The sequence below is a fragment of the Galeopterus variegatus genome, unplaced genomic scaffold (genome assembly GCF_000696425.1).
Source record: "Galeopterus variegatus unplaced genomic scaffold, G_variegatus-3.0.2 Scaffold1240, whole genome shotgun sequence".
NCBI classification, from domain to species: Eukaryota; Metazoa; Chordata; class Mammalia; order Dermoptera; family Cynocephalidae; genus Galeopterus; species Galeopterus variegatus.
In genome coordinates this window covers 144,174-156,760 of record NW_007727351.1, presented here as the reverse complement: position 1 = coordinate 156,760, position 12,587 = coordinate 144,174, and the positions used below count along the sequence as shown (strand labels likewise).

The 12,587-nt window shown below is 44.8% G+C and overlaps 1 protein-coding gene across 1 annotated transcript in view; it reads left to right on the top strand.

The window, feature by feature from the left end:
• Positions 1–8,923: 8,923 nt before the first annotated feature.
• The window catches only part of COL22A1 (collagen, type XXII, alpha 1), a gene marked incomplete at its 3' end in the record, with an annotated part of 125,327 nt that continues 121,663 nt past the window's right edge, over positions 8,924–12,587 (top strand). Inside the window, exons 1-2 of the mRNA XM_008575803.1 lie at positions 8,924–9,041; positions 12,282–12,584. Coding sequence (XP_008574025.1) covers positions 8,924–9,041; positions 12,282–12,584 — 421 coding nt within the window. The remainder of the gene's footprint in view (positions 9,042–12,281; positions 12,585–12,587) is intronic.

The following is a 12,587-nucleotide window of genomic DNA, read 5'->3' as shown; positions in this document are numbered from 1 at the left end:
TGGAGCAGGTTAACCTACTGATGGATAGTTAAGATGCTTTATTGTTATGTAAAAATACTGAGGAAACCGCTGTAGTAAAACACAGTATTTGCTAAGAAGAAGCTTTTGTTGGTGGATCAACTTAACCTTTTGCAAATTGCATTATGGAATGTCACTTTGTTATTTCACTGATGTTGCCAGCTTCTGTTGTTAAACTATACTTAGCCATAACTCTACCTATGTTCCTTTTCTGTAACTTTCTGGCCTGGAGAATAAATATTGAGACAGAACCTCAGTTCAGGGTTAATTTTCCAAAGGAGGAATGCCTCTCTCCTGAGTATTCCAGGAAATTACCCCTTCAGGGTGTCCCACTGCTCAGAAGAAATGGGCTTTGAGTAATCCTTTTTGCATCTCCATCACCCGGTGCAAGGCAAAGTAACATTTTCTCATTCAAATTGTGATTGTTCTGGTTCTTGACATAATGAGTGATTTGCAATTGTATCTTTGACACATTAGGTTTTATTCTGTGAAAATCTGGATCCTATTTAGTTTGATTAGCAGACAGTCGCCCTGTTCAGGTATAGGAGGATGGCCCTAGTGGGAGTAGGTATTCAGCCCTTTGCTGAGCCTTGCTGATAAAATCCCAGGAAAATACCCAGATTTTTTTCTTAAGGTAAATGTACACCACTCAGAACTCTCTATTATAAAAGTCACAGGAAAATGCTTGATTAGGGAAAATAACCAAAGGTATTATAGCATGCTCATTTATATTACTAAGTATGGTAACTGACAGAGAAGCTGACGCTAGGATCAGAGATGGGGCACATCTCTTGCTTCTCTCCCTCTGCCAACCCTCACCTGAACACTGATACCCCTTAGAGCTCTGCCTTCCACACTCTTCCAGGAGTATCTCTTGCCCCAATTTCTCTTCTTAGTTCTAGCCTCAACTGTCCACCTGCCTTTTACCTCTCCATCCGGCTGTCTTACAGGTGTCTCAAGATCACCTCAGTGTGTCCAGCCCAAACTCATCATCCTGCTCCCCTCACTGACTGGCTCCCAGAAGCTCACACTGGGAATCTGGGCTTCCTCCCTCTATCCACCCATCCCTGCACGTCACCTGGCATTGTGGGATCTGCACCTGGCTCACTTTGCCGTGGCTGTCTTATGTTTCTGGCATCCCTTTTTGTATGATTGCACTACCTCCTCACTGGTCCCTCTAGTCCAGCATTGGCAATGGAGTTTCTTAAATCACATCAATGTATGCCACTCCCATGGATGCAAACAGCCACGGACCCCAGGGGATCTCCCAGCTAAGTCTGAACCCTCTCTCTGGGTCATCACAGAAGTTTCTAGGCTTCCTTCATTAACTCTCTTTCCTCATATTTGAATGTCTTCCTCACCACAGATTCCTGCCTTCAGCTCCAGCCTGAACTTTTGTCACTTCTGTCATCCCCTTCTTCAAGCTGCAGTGCTTCTTGCTCACCCTGTGAGTGATAACTGATAGATGGTGGGCTGTTGCTGGTGAAGGTGGCCCTTGTGCTCCTGCCTACTCCCCACCTGTCTTTCCAGGCTCAGCTGAGGCATCACCTCCTCCAGGAAGCCTTCCTTGACCTCCCAGGCCTGAGTTAGGTGCTTGTTTTCTAAGCTTCCAAGACAATGTGTATTTCGCTCTGTTAGAGCATGGACCACATGGAAATATGAGCATGTGCTTACTTGTCTGTCTCCACTATCAGGCTGCAAGCTCCTCGGACAAAGTGTAATATAAAATGCATAACATGCATTTATGGAATGATCGATTAGAGACTAAAACAAAGAAATACCCAGTGCCCCTATGCAGTCAGCATCAACTGAATTCTCTGAGTAGCTCAGATGGACAAACCTCTCCTTGATAGCCAATTATGACAATCATGGCAGCCTTTTCCTTCAAAAAAATGATCACACCCATTGTCTCATGTAATCTCCTCCATAGATCTCTAAAGTTGGGGATATTGTTCCCATTTCATAGCTGAGGAAACTAAGGGTGGGAAAATAATAAAAATAGCATTCCTTAAGCACTCTCTATGGCCAAGTATGTTCTAAGCTTTTTTACATATAAGTCATTTAATTAAACCCAACAAGCCAGTGACATAAGTATCTTTATCCCCACTTTATACATGAAAGGGCTGAAGTTCAGAGAGGTTTAGTGACTTCCCTTGGTTTGCACAGCTAGTCAGTGGCAGAAGTGGAATTTGAACGCAGGGATTTGGATAGACAGGCTTAGTCATTGTGTCAGCTGCCCCAAAGGAAGTCAAATGCATTGTCTGGTCCGGCATGTAGAAGGTATTCAGTATATAGTAGCATTTTCACTGGGGACAAAGTAGAGGCACTCCAGTGAGCTCAGTTGGGCTCTTGAGCAGCCAGGTTGAGACAGAGCTTCCCTGCTGCGTCTTCCTCCCTCTGACAAGCCAGTGCAGTGGCCTCACATACAGCTCAGCAGGGCCATGCTAGAGGCTCAGAGCTGGGCCCGTGATAAAAAGACGCAGCTCGGTGGTCTGGACACGGCCACACCAGGCTCTTGTGTGCCGACCAGATTCCTGTGCAGAATGTGGCCCATCACCCCAGCAACAAGCAGCACTGCCTCCTTCCTCAGCCCCCACCCTCAACAGGCAGAGTCCAGACCCTCTGAGCCAGACAGCTTGAACTCTGCCCAGACTGTTCTAGCAATGCACCGAATCTCATTTTCTCTCTCTAAATTGCTTTCGGCTCAGTGTTTTCCTTCCTCTGGGATACTGAATAGGGAATGTCAGTTGCTATGGTGATGGGCTGGCTTGTAGAAGGAACTCAGCTCTGTAAATTAATTGCTGGACTTTTGGGGGACTAATGGCAGAGCTCTGCCTCCCAGGGGCAGGGGTGGGCTTGTCTCATGCCAGCTTGGCAGCTGATCCCTGGCAGGCATGGGATGGTGGTGCCCCTGCTTCCGTTCTAGCTGAAGCTGCAACCTGAGGGGCCTGGGGAGGTTGGGGGAGCTGACTGCCAGCCATCCCATGTTTACTGAGCACCTGCTGTGTGCAGGATCTCTGTGGCATGCTTTGCAGAAACTATTCGGTGTAATGCTCATAATACCACCCCATCCCCACCATGGAGTAGAGATCACCCTTCTTACAGGTAAGGGAACTGAGTGTGAGAAATGCTCATTCACACTGCTAAGCCTCAAAGCCAGGGTTCCACAGCAGGCCTACCTCACCGGGTGGGCATTTCGTTATGAACACTCCGTTTGTTTCTGGGTGGAAGTCCAATGTCTTCTCTATAATCTCTTCCAGAAGACAGAAGAAAAGGGAACATTTTCTCAGTCATTCTATAGAGCCAGCATTACCCTAATACCCAAACCAGGCAAAGACATTGAAAGAAAATAAAGCTACAGACCAGTATCTCCCGTGAACATAGATGTAAAAGTCCTCAGCAAAATATTAACAAATCAAATCCAATGATGTATAAACAGAATTGCACACCATGACCAAGTGGTGTTTATCACAGGTATTCTGGGTTGATTCAACATTTGGGAATCAGTTAGTGTAACTCAGCACATCCCCAGGCTGAGGAAGGCTGTTCTCTTCTCTCTGCAGTATTATCTGAAATTTCTTCCCTTTTCCTTTTGATGCCCTTGCCGCTTCCTTCCTGTGAACAGGGTGGTGCACAGTTTGTTTTTTGATTGTATCCTCTGCTTGTTTCCTTCATTGTTTCTGTGCTTAAGAAATAAGATTCCAAGCATCAGCCAGATTCCGAGTGTGCCGAGAGAAGCAGTGTTGCTGAGTGATTATGAGCATGGGCCCGTGGTCAGGCCACCTGCGACTGGATCCTGGCACCTAGTGTGGAGTCATGGGAGGGTTACTCAAGCCTCTTGTGTCTCAGCTTCTTACTCTGAAAGGGGGCTAATCACACCCACTGTTCAGATTAAATGAGTTACCGTGCCCAAAGCCCTTACCGGTTCCTGGCACTTAGTAAGTACATAATACACGTTAATAGTTAGTGCTGGAAAGAACATGTGCTTTGGTGTCATTCAAACCTCNTCAGCAAAATATTAGCAAATCAAATCCAAGGATGTATAAACAGAATTGCACACCATGACCAAGTGGTGTTTATCACAGGTATTCTGGGTTGATTCAACATTTGGGAATCAGTTAGTGTAACTCAGCACATCCCCAGGCTGAGGAAGGCTGTTCTCTTCTCTCTGCAGTATTATCTGAAATTTCTTCCCTTTTCCTTTTGATGCCCTTGCCGCTTCCTTCCTGTGAACAGGGTGGTGCACAGTTTGTTTTTTGATTGTATCCTCTGCTTGTTTCCTTCATTGTTTCTGTGCTTAAGAAATAAGATTCCAAGCATCAGCCAGATTCCGAGTGTGCCGAGAGAAGCAGTGTTGCTGAGTGATTATGAGCATGGGCCCGTGGTCAGGCCACCTGCGACTGGATCCTGGCACCTAGTGTGGAGTCATGGGAGGGTTACTCAAGCCTCTTGTGTCTCAGCTTCTTACTCTGAAAGGGGGCTAATCACACCCACTGTTCAGATTAAATGAGTTACCGTGTCCAAAGCCCTTACCGGTTCCTGGCACTTAGTAAGTACATAAATACACGTTAATAGTTAGTGCTGGAAAGAACATGTGCTTTGGTGTCATTCAGACCTGATGCCAAGACCAGCTCTGTCATTGCTAGTGGTGTGTGCTCAGGGAAGTCATCTATGCTCCCTGATCCCCACGTTCATCCTCAGTAAAGTGAAGCTACTAACACTGCCTTGCAAGTTTGCTGGGATCTTAGAGAGGATATTTTATGAGGCACCTCATTTCCAGTGCACACACAGGCACCATGAATTTCACCCAGCCCTTCCCCTAGAGAACCAAGAATTCCCAAAGCCCTTACCGGTTCCTGGCACTTAGTAAGTACATAATACACGTTAATAGTTAGTGCTGGAAAGAACATGTGCTTTGGTGTCATTCAAACCTCATGCCAAGACCAGCTCTGTCATTGCTAGTGGTGTGTGCTCAGGGAAGTCATCTATGCTCCCTGATCCCCACGTTCATCCTCAGTAAAGTGAAGCTAATAACACTGCCTTGCAAGTTTGCTGGGATCTTAGAGAGGATATTTTATGAGGCACCTCACTTCCAGTGCACACACAGGCACCATGAATTTCACCCAGCCCTTCCCCTAGAGAACCAAGAATTGGGGTTGAATTTTCAGCTCAACAAATATTTATTTACTCCAGGTTTGGTAACTAGCCCAGGCCTGGGTGAAATGAGGGTGCTCAGCACAGACTCCTCCTGGAGGAACTTAGGATTAAGTTGTAAATAGTTCTGGGGTGTTGGTGCTCACCGTGGGGCTGTCATAAAGATAGAAGTGTATAGTGGCCATGCCATAGGACTCTGCCAGTGCCAGGCTTTACTCCAGGTGTGGAGATAGTTTGGGCTGTGCGTGTCTTTGGAAACAGGCAAGTCTTGGGTTTGAGTCCTAGCTCTGGCTCATGCCAGTGATGTGGCCTTAGGAGTGCTGAGGCATTGAGTAAGGACTTTATGTGCAGTTTTGTTATGTAATCCATACAACAGTCTCTTCACAGCAATTGCCGATGGGGTGGGTTCTGTTATTATCTATACTTTACAGGTGAGGAAACGGAGGCACAGAATGGTTAAGCCACTTTCTGAGATCACAGAGCTAATGAGTAACCAAAATTTGTACCACCAGGCAGTCTGATTCCAGAGCCCATGCTCCTAAGCTCCCTGTCAACTTCTCCCCTTGACCATCAGAACTGGTGGATCTGCATCTCTCCTCCTGGTGCTGATGGGGTGATGGCAACGTGAGAGGTGCTGCCCCACACGGGACTCTGGAAGTGTCATGGTCTGCAACCAGGGTGTGAGGCTGCTCTTAGGCTATTACAGATCCCTCTACTCATGTTTTCTATCAGGTTAATTGGTCTGCCTTCAGTACATGGAGGAGCTCCTGGGACCTTTGTCCCCTTTGCTGTCTTCCCATTAAGTCTCAGGACTCACAGTCTTTCCAAGGAAAGAAGATGGAGCCCCAAGAGGCTCTCCCCTCCTGGCCTGCTCAGGCTCATGACAGAGTGGCCCTGCTGGAACCTGAACAAACACTTGCAGAAGGCTGGTGGAGAGATCAGAGAGGTGGGAGATGCCCCTGGCAGGGAGCACTCTGTCCTGGGCACTCACAGTTTCCCCATCCCTTCACCCCTCACTACCACTTGGTGTCTGTACTAGTTTCCTATTGCTGCTGTGAAACATCACTACAGATGTAGAGGCTTAAAACAACACAAACTCATTATCTTAAAGTTCTGGAGGTCAGAAGTCCAAAATGGTCTCACTGGGTTAAAATCAAGGTGTTGGCAGAACTAAGTTCCTTCAGGAGTCTCTAGGGGAGAATCCCTTTCCTTGCTATCTCAACTTCTAGAAGCCACCTGCATTCCTTAGCTTGTGGCCCATTCCTGCAACTCCAAAGCCAGCAGTGGCTGGTGATGTCTTTCTCAGTTTGCCATCTCCAGTCCTGACAGCCTCTTTTTTTCACTTATGAGGCCCTTTGTGATTATATTAAGCCCATCCAGAAAATCCAGGTTAATCCTTATATTTTATTATCAGCTGATTATCAACTTTAATTTCATCTGTAACCTTAATTCTTACTTGCCATGTAACATAACATATTTACAGGGATTGAGATATGAACATCTTTTATTTATTTATTTATTTGTATTGTGTTTGTATATACACACATATATGATATAAACTTTAGCATTTTAATCACTTAAAGTGTGCAATTCAATGGCATTAATTACATCCATATGTTATGCAGTTGTGACCACTATTTCTAGAACTTTTTCATCACCCCAGACAAAAACTCTGTCAACCATTAAGCAATAACATGAGATGTCTTTTCATTTATTTAGGTCTCCTTTAATTTCTTTTGGCAATGTTTTGTAGCTTTCAGTGTACAAGTCTTGTGCCCCATTGGTGACATTTATTCCTGAGTATTCTGTCCTTTTTGATGCTATCATAAAGGGAATTGTTTTCTTAATTTCCTTTTCTGATTATTTATTCCTAGCATACAGAAATACAACCAATTTTTGAGTGTTGATTTTATATCTTGCAACTTTGCTGAATTTGTTTTTTAGTTTTAACAGTTTTTTTTGTGAATTATTTAGGACTTTCTAAATCTAAGATTATGCCATCTGAAAATAGAGATGATTTTACCTCTTCTTTTCCAAGTTGGATGCCTTTTATTTCTTTCTCTTGTCTAATTGCTTGGGCTAGAACTCCTAGTACTATGTTGAATAGAAGTGGCATAGAGGGTATCCTTGTCTTGTTCCTGATTTTATAGGAAGAGCTTTCAGTCTTTTACCACTGAGTGTGGTGTTAGCTGTGTGGGTTTTTCATGTATGGCCTTTATCATTTTGAAGATATTTTCTTATAATCTTATTTTATTTTACTTTTATCATGAAGGGGTGTTGGCTTTTTGTCAAATGCTTTTTCTGCATCAATTATGATCACCTTGTGCTTTTTCTTCACCTCATTCTATTGATGTGGTTGTATTACACTCATTGATTTTTGTATGTTGAACCACTCTTGCATTCCTGAGATAAATCCCACTTGGTCATGGTGTCTAATTCTTTAAATATGCTCCTGAATTTGCTTTGCTAGCCTTTTGCTATGTACTTCTGCATCTCTGTTCATAAGGGATAGTGGTCTGTACTTTTCTCTTTCTTGTGTGTGTATTTGGAAAGATGCATGACAAAGATTCTTCTAAAAACTTGGAGCGTACAACTTGCCTGAAGCCCAGTTTCTGCAGTGAGGAAAATGATCAAATTTCTTGACCTGGATAACACCGAACAACAATGAACTTCTTATCTCCCATCCACCATCTTTCTTATTTCACACAAAAAATGATGGCTCAGTAGTTGCTGCTAATATTTGAATTTGTTATATCCATAAAAATCACAGAAAGACTGTGGGGCTTAGTGCCCCGAAGAGGCCTGAGTTCAAATCCCACTCCCTTCCCTAACCAACTGGTTGATCAGGTGGAGACGCATATTTTCTTTCCATCTTAGTCCCCCACTTCACCCCAATGCAAGTGACAATGCCTGCCTTGAAGGGGCACATGAGATCATGCAACAATCAGGCAGTGCCTGCCACATGGTAGACAATAAATGGTAGTAATTCAGAAGCTTTCATAGCTCTTTTATGATGTTTATATTCTTCTAATGAATGACTCATGGCCAGCTCAAGGTAATAAGATAATGTGACAGCATCAGGGAGCCACAGACGCTGGCTATTTATCATTCATTTATAAACCATTATTTATTTAGGTGCCTATTATGTTCTAGGAACTGTTCTATGTGCTGGGCAGTAGAATGGACAAGAGACAAGCCCTAGCTTTCGAGGATGAGTGTGGTAGGAAGCTCTGACTTGCTAAGCTTCTGTGTCTTCAAGATCCTCAGACCTTGGAACTCTGAATGCCCCTGCATATTCCATTTGGGGACAGTACCTTTCTTCTTGTTACTGTGGCTGCCTCTTGCGACTCTCTGAGTACTGTCATTCAGGCTCTTATATCCTGTGCACTTGTGAGGTCACTTTTAGTGCCCTGGTAGGAAGAGTGCCCTTTTCCCTGAAGGTGGTGGGGCCAGATTATATAACTTATATACATGTCCTGAGAGGACTTCACATACCCGTCCTGCATAGGAAAGTTCCCTAAGTACCATGCTCTGGCTTCCCTTGGGCCTTGCAGATGCCATGCCTTCTGCCTGAAATGATCCCCTACCTTTTGTCTGGCAGAGTCCTACTCAGCCTTCCAAAGTCAGCTTGGAAGGAAGCAAGGTTGCTTCTTGTGACCTTTCAGCTTGAGACCCTTTCTCTAAAGATGTGTCTTTCTCCACACAGGAAATGCTCCAGTAGACCCTAATGGTGTCTCTTCCTGGCCAAGAAATGCTTGTCCCCAAGAGTAAGAGAGCCATGGCTGGCCTGCGAGGGAATGCTGGAGCCTGCCTTCTCTGGCTGCTGCTGCTTTGGAGTGGGGACAATGGCTGCCAGGCCCAGCGGGCAGGTGGGGACATCACAGCTACACCATGCTGGGGACTGATCAGCCAGTGTGCATGTCTGTGCATGTGTGAGTTGGGGTGTGAGTGTGTGTGTGAGAGAGAGTGTGTCAGTCATCCCATACATGTGTCAGCTGTCCTCCCACCGATGTGTGTGTGATCATCTGCCCAGTGAGGGCCTGTGCTTGTGTGTGGGAGTGTGAGAAGATGTGTGACAGTGTCAGTGTGGATGTGAGTGTGAGTGTGTAAGTGTGAGAATGGGTTGTGTGTGTGTGAGAGACAGAGAGAGACAGAGCAATAGATAGATCTGGGGCATACGGTGCTGTTCCCATTTTACAGATGAGGAACTGAGAGGTAAAGAGAGGCTGGGAGAACACAGGAAGTGATGTGCTAAAGCTTGTATCCCTGGACCTCAGAAAACAAGTTTACATTATTTCTTTATCAATTTTACAAAGCTCTCTCGTGTATTTTACTTTGCCCGAGCCTCTCAAAGTCTGGCTAGCTGGAAAGACAATAGTGACAATGGACATCCTGTTTCACACATGAGGGACATGGGGCTTCTGTGTCCATCGAGCCAACCCCAAATGCACAGGGTTCTCAGATTCAGAAGTGGGAAGGCCCTAGAATCGTCTCTTCCATGTCCTCATTTCTCAGAGTTGAAAACAGCAGGCCAGAGAGAAGCAGTCACCTGGCAGGCAAGGCACGGCCCTCGCCCACAGCAGAGCCGAGGCCAGAAGCCAGGGCGCTGGCCCTGTTCAGAGCCCTTCTCTCCACATCTAGCTTTGCTCTCACATGCCCACAATCCAGTCTGTTCCTTGGTCTTCAGGAGAAAATGCACCCAGAGCTCAAAAGGGTCCCTCAGTGAGGCCTCCTGAAGAAACAAACCTGCAGCCTTACAACAAATTTGCTCTAGGATTACAACTCCCAGGCTGGGCCCTGCCTGGCCCTCAGCAGCAATTATCCTGAACAGGCTGGGACAGTATTGTCCCAAGGACAAAAGAATGACCTTTTGTGTCAAGGAAAAAAATGCCCCAGGAATTATCTCTGAGTCCATATATCTGGGCACATACACTCCAAAAGCTCTAATCCTGTTAGGAATCAATCTGCTAAGGCTGGGGTGTAGCTCAGCTCCCGACATGAAGGCTATAACTTAGATTTTGAAAACTAGAGAGAAAGGTTGTGTGGAATACTCGGGAGTGGCATTGACTCAGGCCAAATAAAGACGTGTGTGTGTGTGTGTGTGTGTGTGTGTGTGTGTGCGCGTGTGTGCGTGTAATTGTGAGGGTACTTCAAAAAGTTTGCGGAAAAATAGGATTACAGTATAACACGTTCGATGAAGTTCTTGAAGAGCCCTTGTGCATATAGCTTCATTGCTTTTCTGTTTTCTGAACTTAGTTCATTACTTGCAAATACAAAAGCAGAAAAAAAAAAAAAAAAAAAACTGTGTGCGTGTGTGCGTGTAATTGTGAGGGTACTTCAAAAAGTTTGCGGAAAAATAGGATTACAGTATAACACGTTCAATGAAGTTCTTGAAGAGCCCTTGTGCATATAGCTTCATTGCTTTTCTGTTTTCTGAACTTAATTCATTACTTGCAAATACAAAAGCAGAAAAAAAAAAACAAAAAACCTTATTCATGGCTCTGCTTGCTACAGGTGAGCAATGTTTCCTCCTTCAGGTTTTCTATGTATATACTCACACAATTGCACACACAGACACACAAAAACACAGGGTTTCTTTCCAAAAATTTTATCATATTATACATAATATTTTGTAAACAGCTTTTCACACCCAACAGTATTTTGGAAAAATGTGTCCATGTTGGTTGATAAGGATTCCTTTGCAATCATCATCATTATAGCTGCCTCGCATGTCCCTGGATGAACGTATAATGATTTTTATTTAAGTGATTCCATATGGGTGATTGTACAGGTTGTGTCCAGGATTTTCTTGCACATGCTTTTGTGAAATTCCTTAAACATCTCTCCCCCGCACCCCATATCTGATTGTTTTCTTGGGGCAAATCACTACATGTGAAATTGGTGGATAAAAAGATACCTTCCTTTATGAGGCTATAAAGCCCCTGGGAACCAGTGTGGCCAAGGCAAGCAATAGAGTTCTCCTTGACTCTTGTGTGCCCTGCACCTTTGCCAATCTCATATTTTAACAAAGTGGGATTTTTTGTTTATTTTGTTCTATTGTGTTTTACCAGCCAAATATTTGTGCCAGGTGTTCCCAGAGGCCTAGCCAGCTGCCGCTGGTATGGCCCAGCCCATGTTCTGGAAGAGTAAAGACCAGGGCTTTTGGATAGTTCTTTTGTCTATCTGTGCAACACTTTGGAGTTTAGAAAAGGTTTCTCCTCATATTATCTAACTATGAAATGCAAGAGTGAGCTCTCTGCACAGGGTTGCTGTGAGGGTGAGAGATAAATTATACGGTACCTTATTTTGTTTAATCAAAAGCATCATATAATTTATATGCAATTTTTTAATAAAAGTATATATTCATAAAGTATTTTAGAACTGCTATAAATTTATATTTAAAATATATGAAATGCAGTACATTTTATATGCTTTCTAATAGTTAAATACTGTAAACTTTAAATATCCAACAAGAGAGCACTGGCTAAATCAATTATGTGCATCCGTGCAGTGCAATCTCTGCAGCCATGGAAACCAGCGTTATCAAACTGGAAATGGGTTTCTAGCACATTGCTAGATGTGAGGAAAACAGCTTATATATCAGTGTGTCTGATATAGTTCCATTTCCATCAATAACTATATGGAAATAGAAAATAATCCGGTATATGCACCATGGTTTCACAGTGGCTATCTTTGTGTAGCTGGGAATATGAGCATTTAAAACATTTTTTTATTGCCTTTTCTGAAATGGGCATGCATTCTTTGTAGTAGGTTTAAAAAATAAGGACAAAAAATGAAGTCACTTTTTAACCAAAATAGAAGTCAAGAGATTGACGCATCGTGGTGTTTCGTGGACATTAAGCACTTTAAAGTGATACCATATATTCTCAGTTGAACCTCACAGCAGCCTTGCAGGAAAACTGGTCATTATTGCCATGTGAAAAACAGGGAACTGAGGCTCCGGCCCTTCAGGCAGCCCAAGGCCCCCAGCCCGTGAGAGACAGAGCAGGCAGGTAGTGGAGTCAGTCTGTGTGACCCCACGACCACACCTTTAGGTATAAGGTACAAGGACAATGCCTTTTCACGCCCCCCTTCTGTCACCCCTGCAGGTTGCAAAAGTGTCCAGTACGACCTGGTCTTCCTCTTGGACACCTCCTCCAGCGTGGGCAAGGAGGACTTTGAGAAGGTCCGGCAGTGGGTGGCCAACCTGGTGGACACCTTTGAGGTGGACCCCGACCGCACCCGCGTGGGGGTCGTGCGCTACAGCGACCGGCCCACCACGGCCTTCGAGCTGGGCCACTTCGGCTCGCGGGAGGAGGTCAAGGCGGCCGCGCGTCGCATCGCCTACCACGGGGGCCACACGAACACGGGCGACGCGCTGCGCTACATCACCGGCCGCAGCTTCTCCCGGCGGG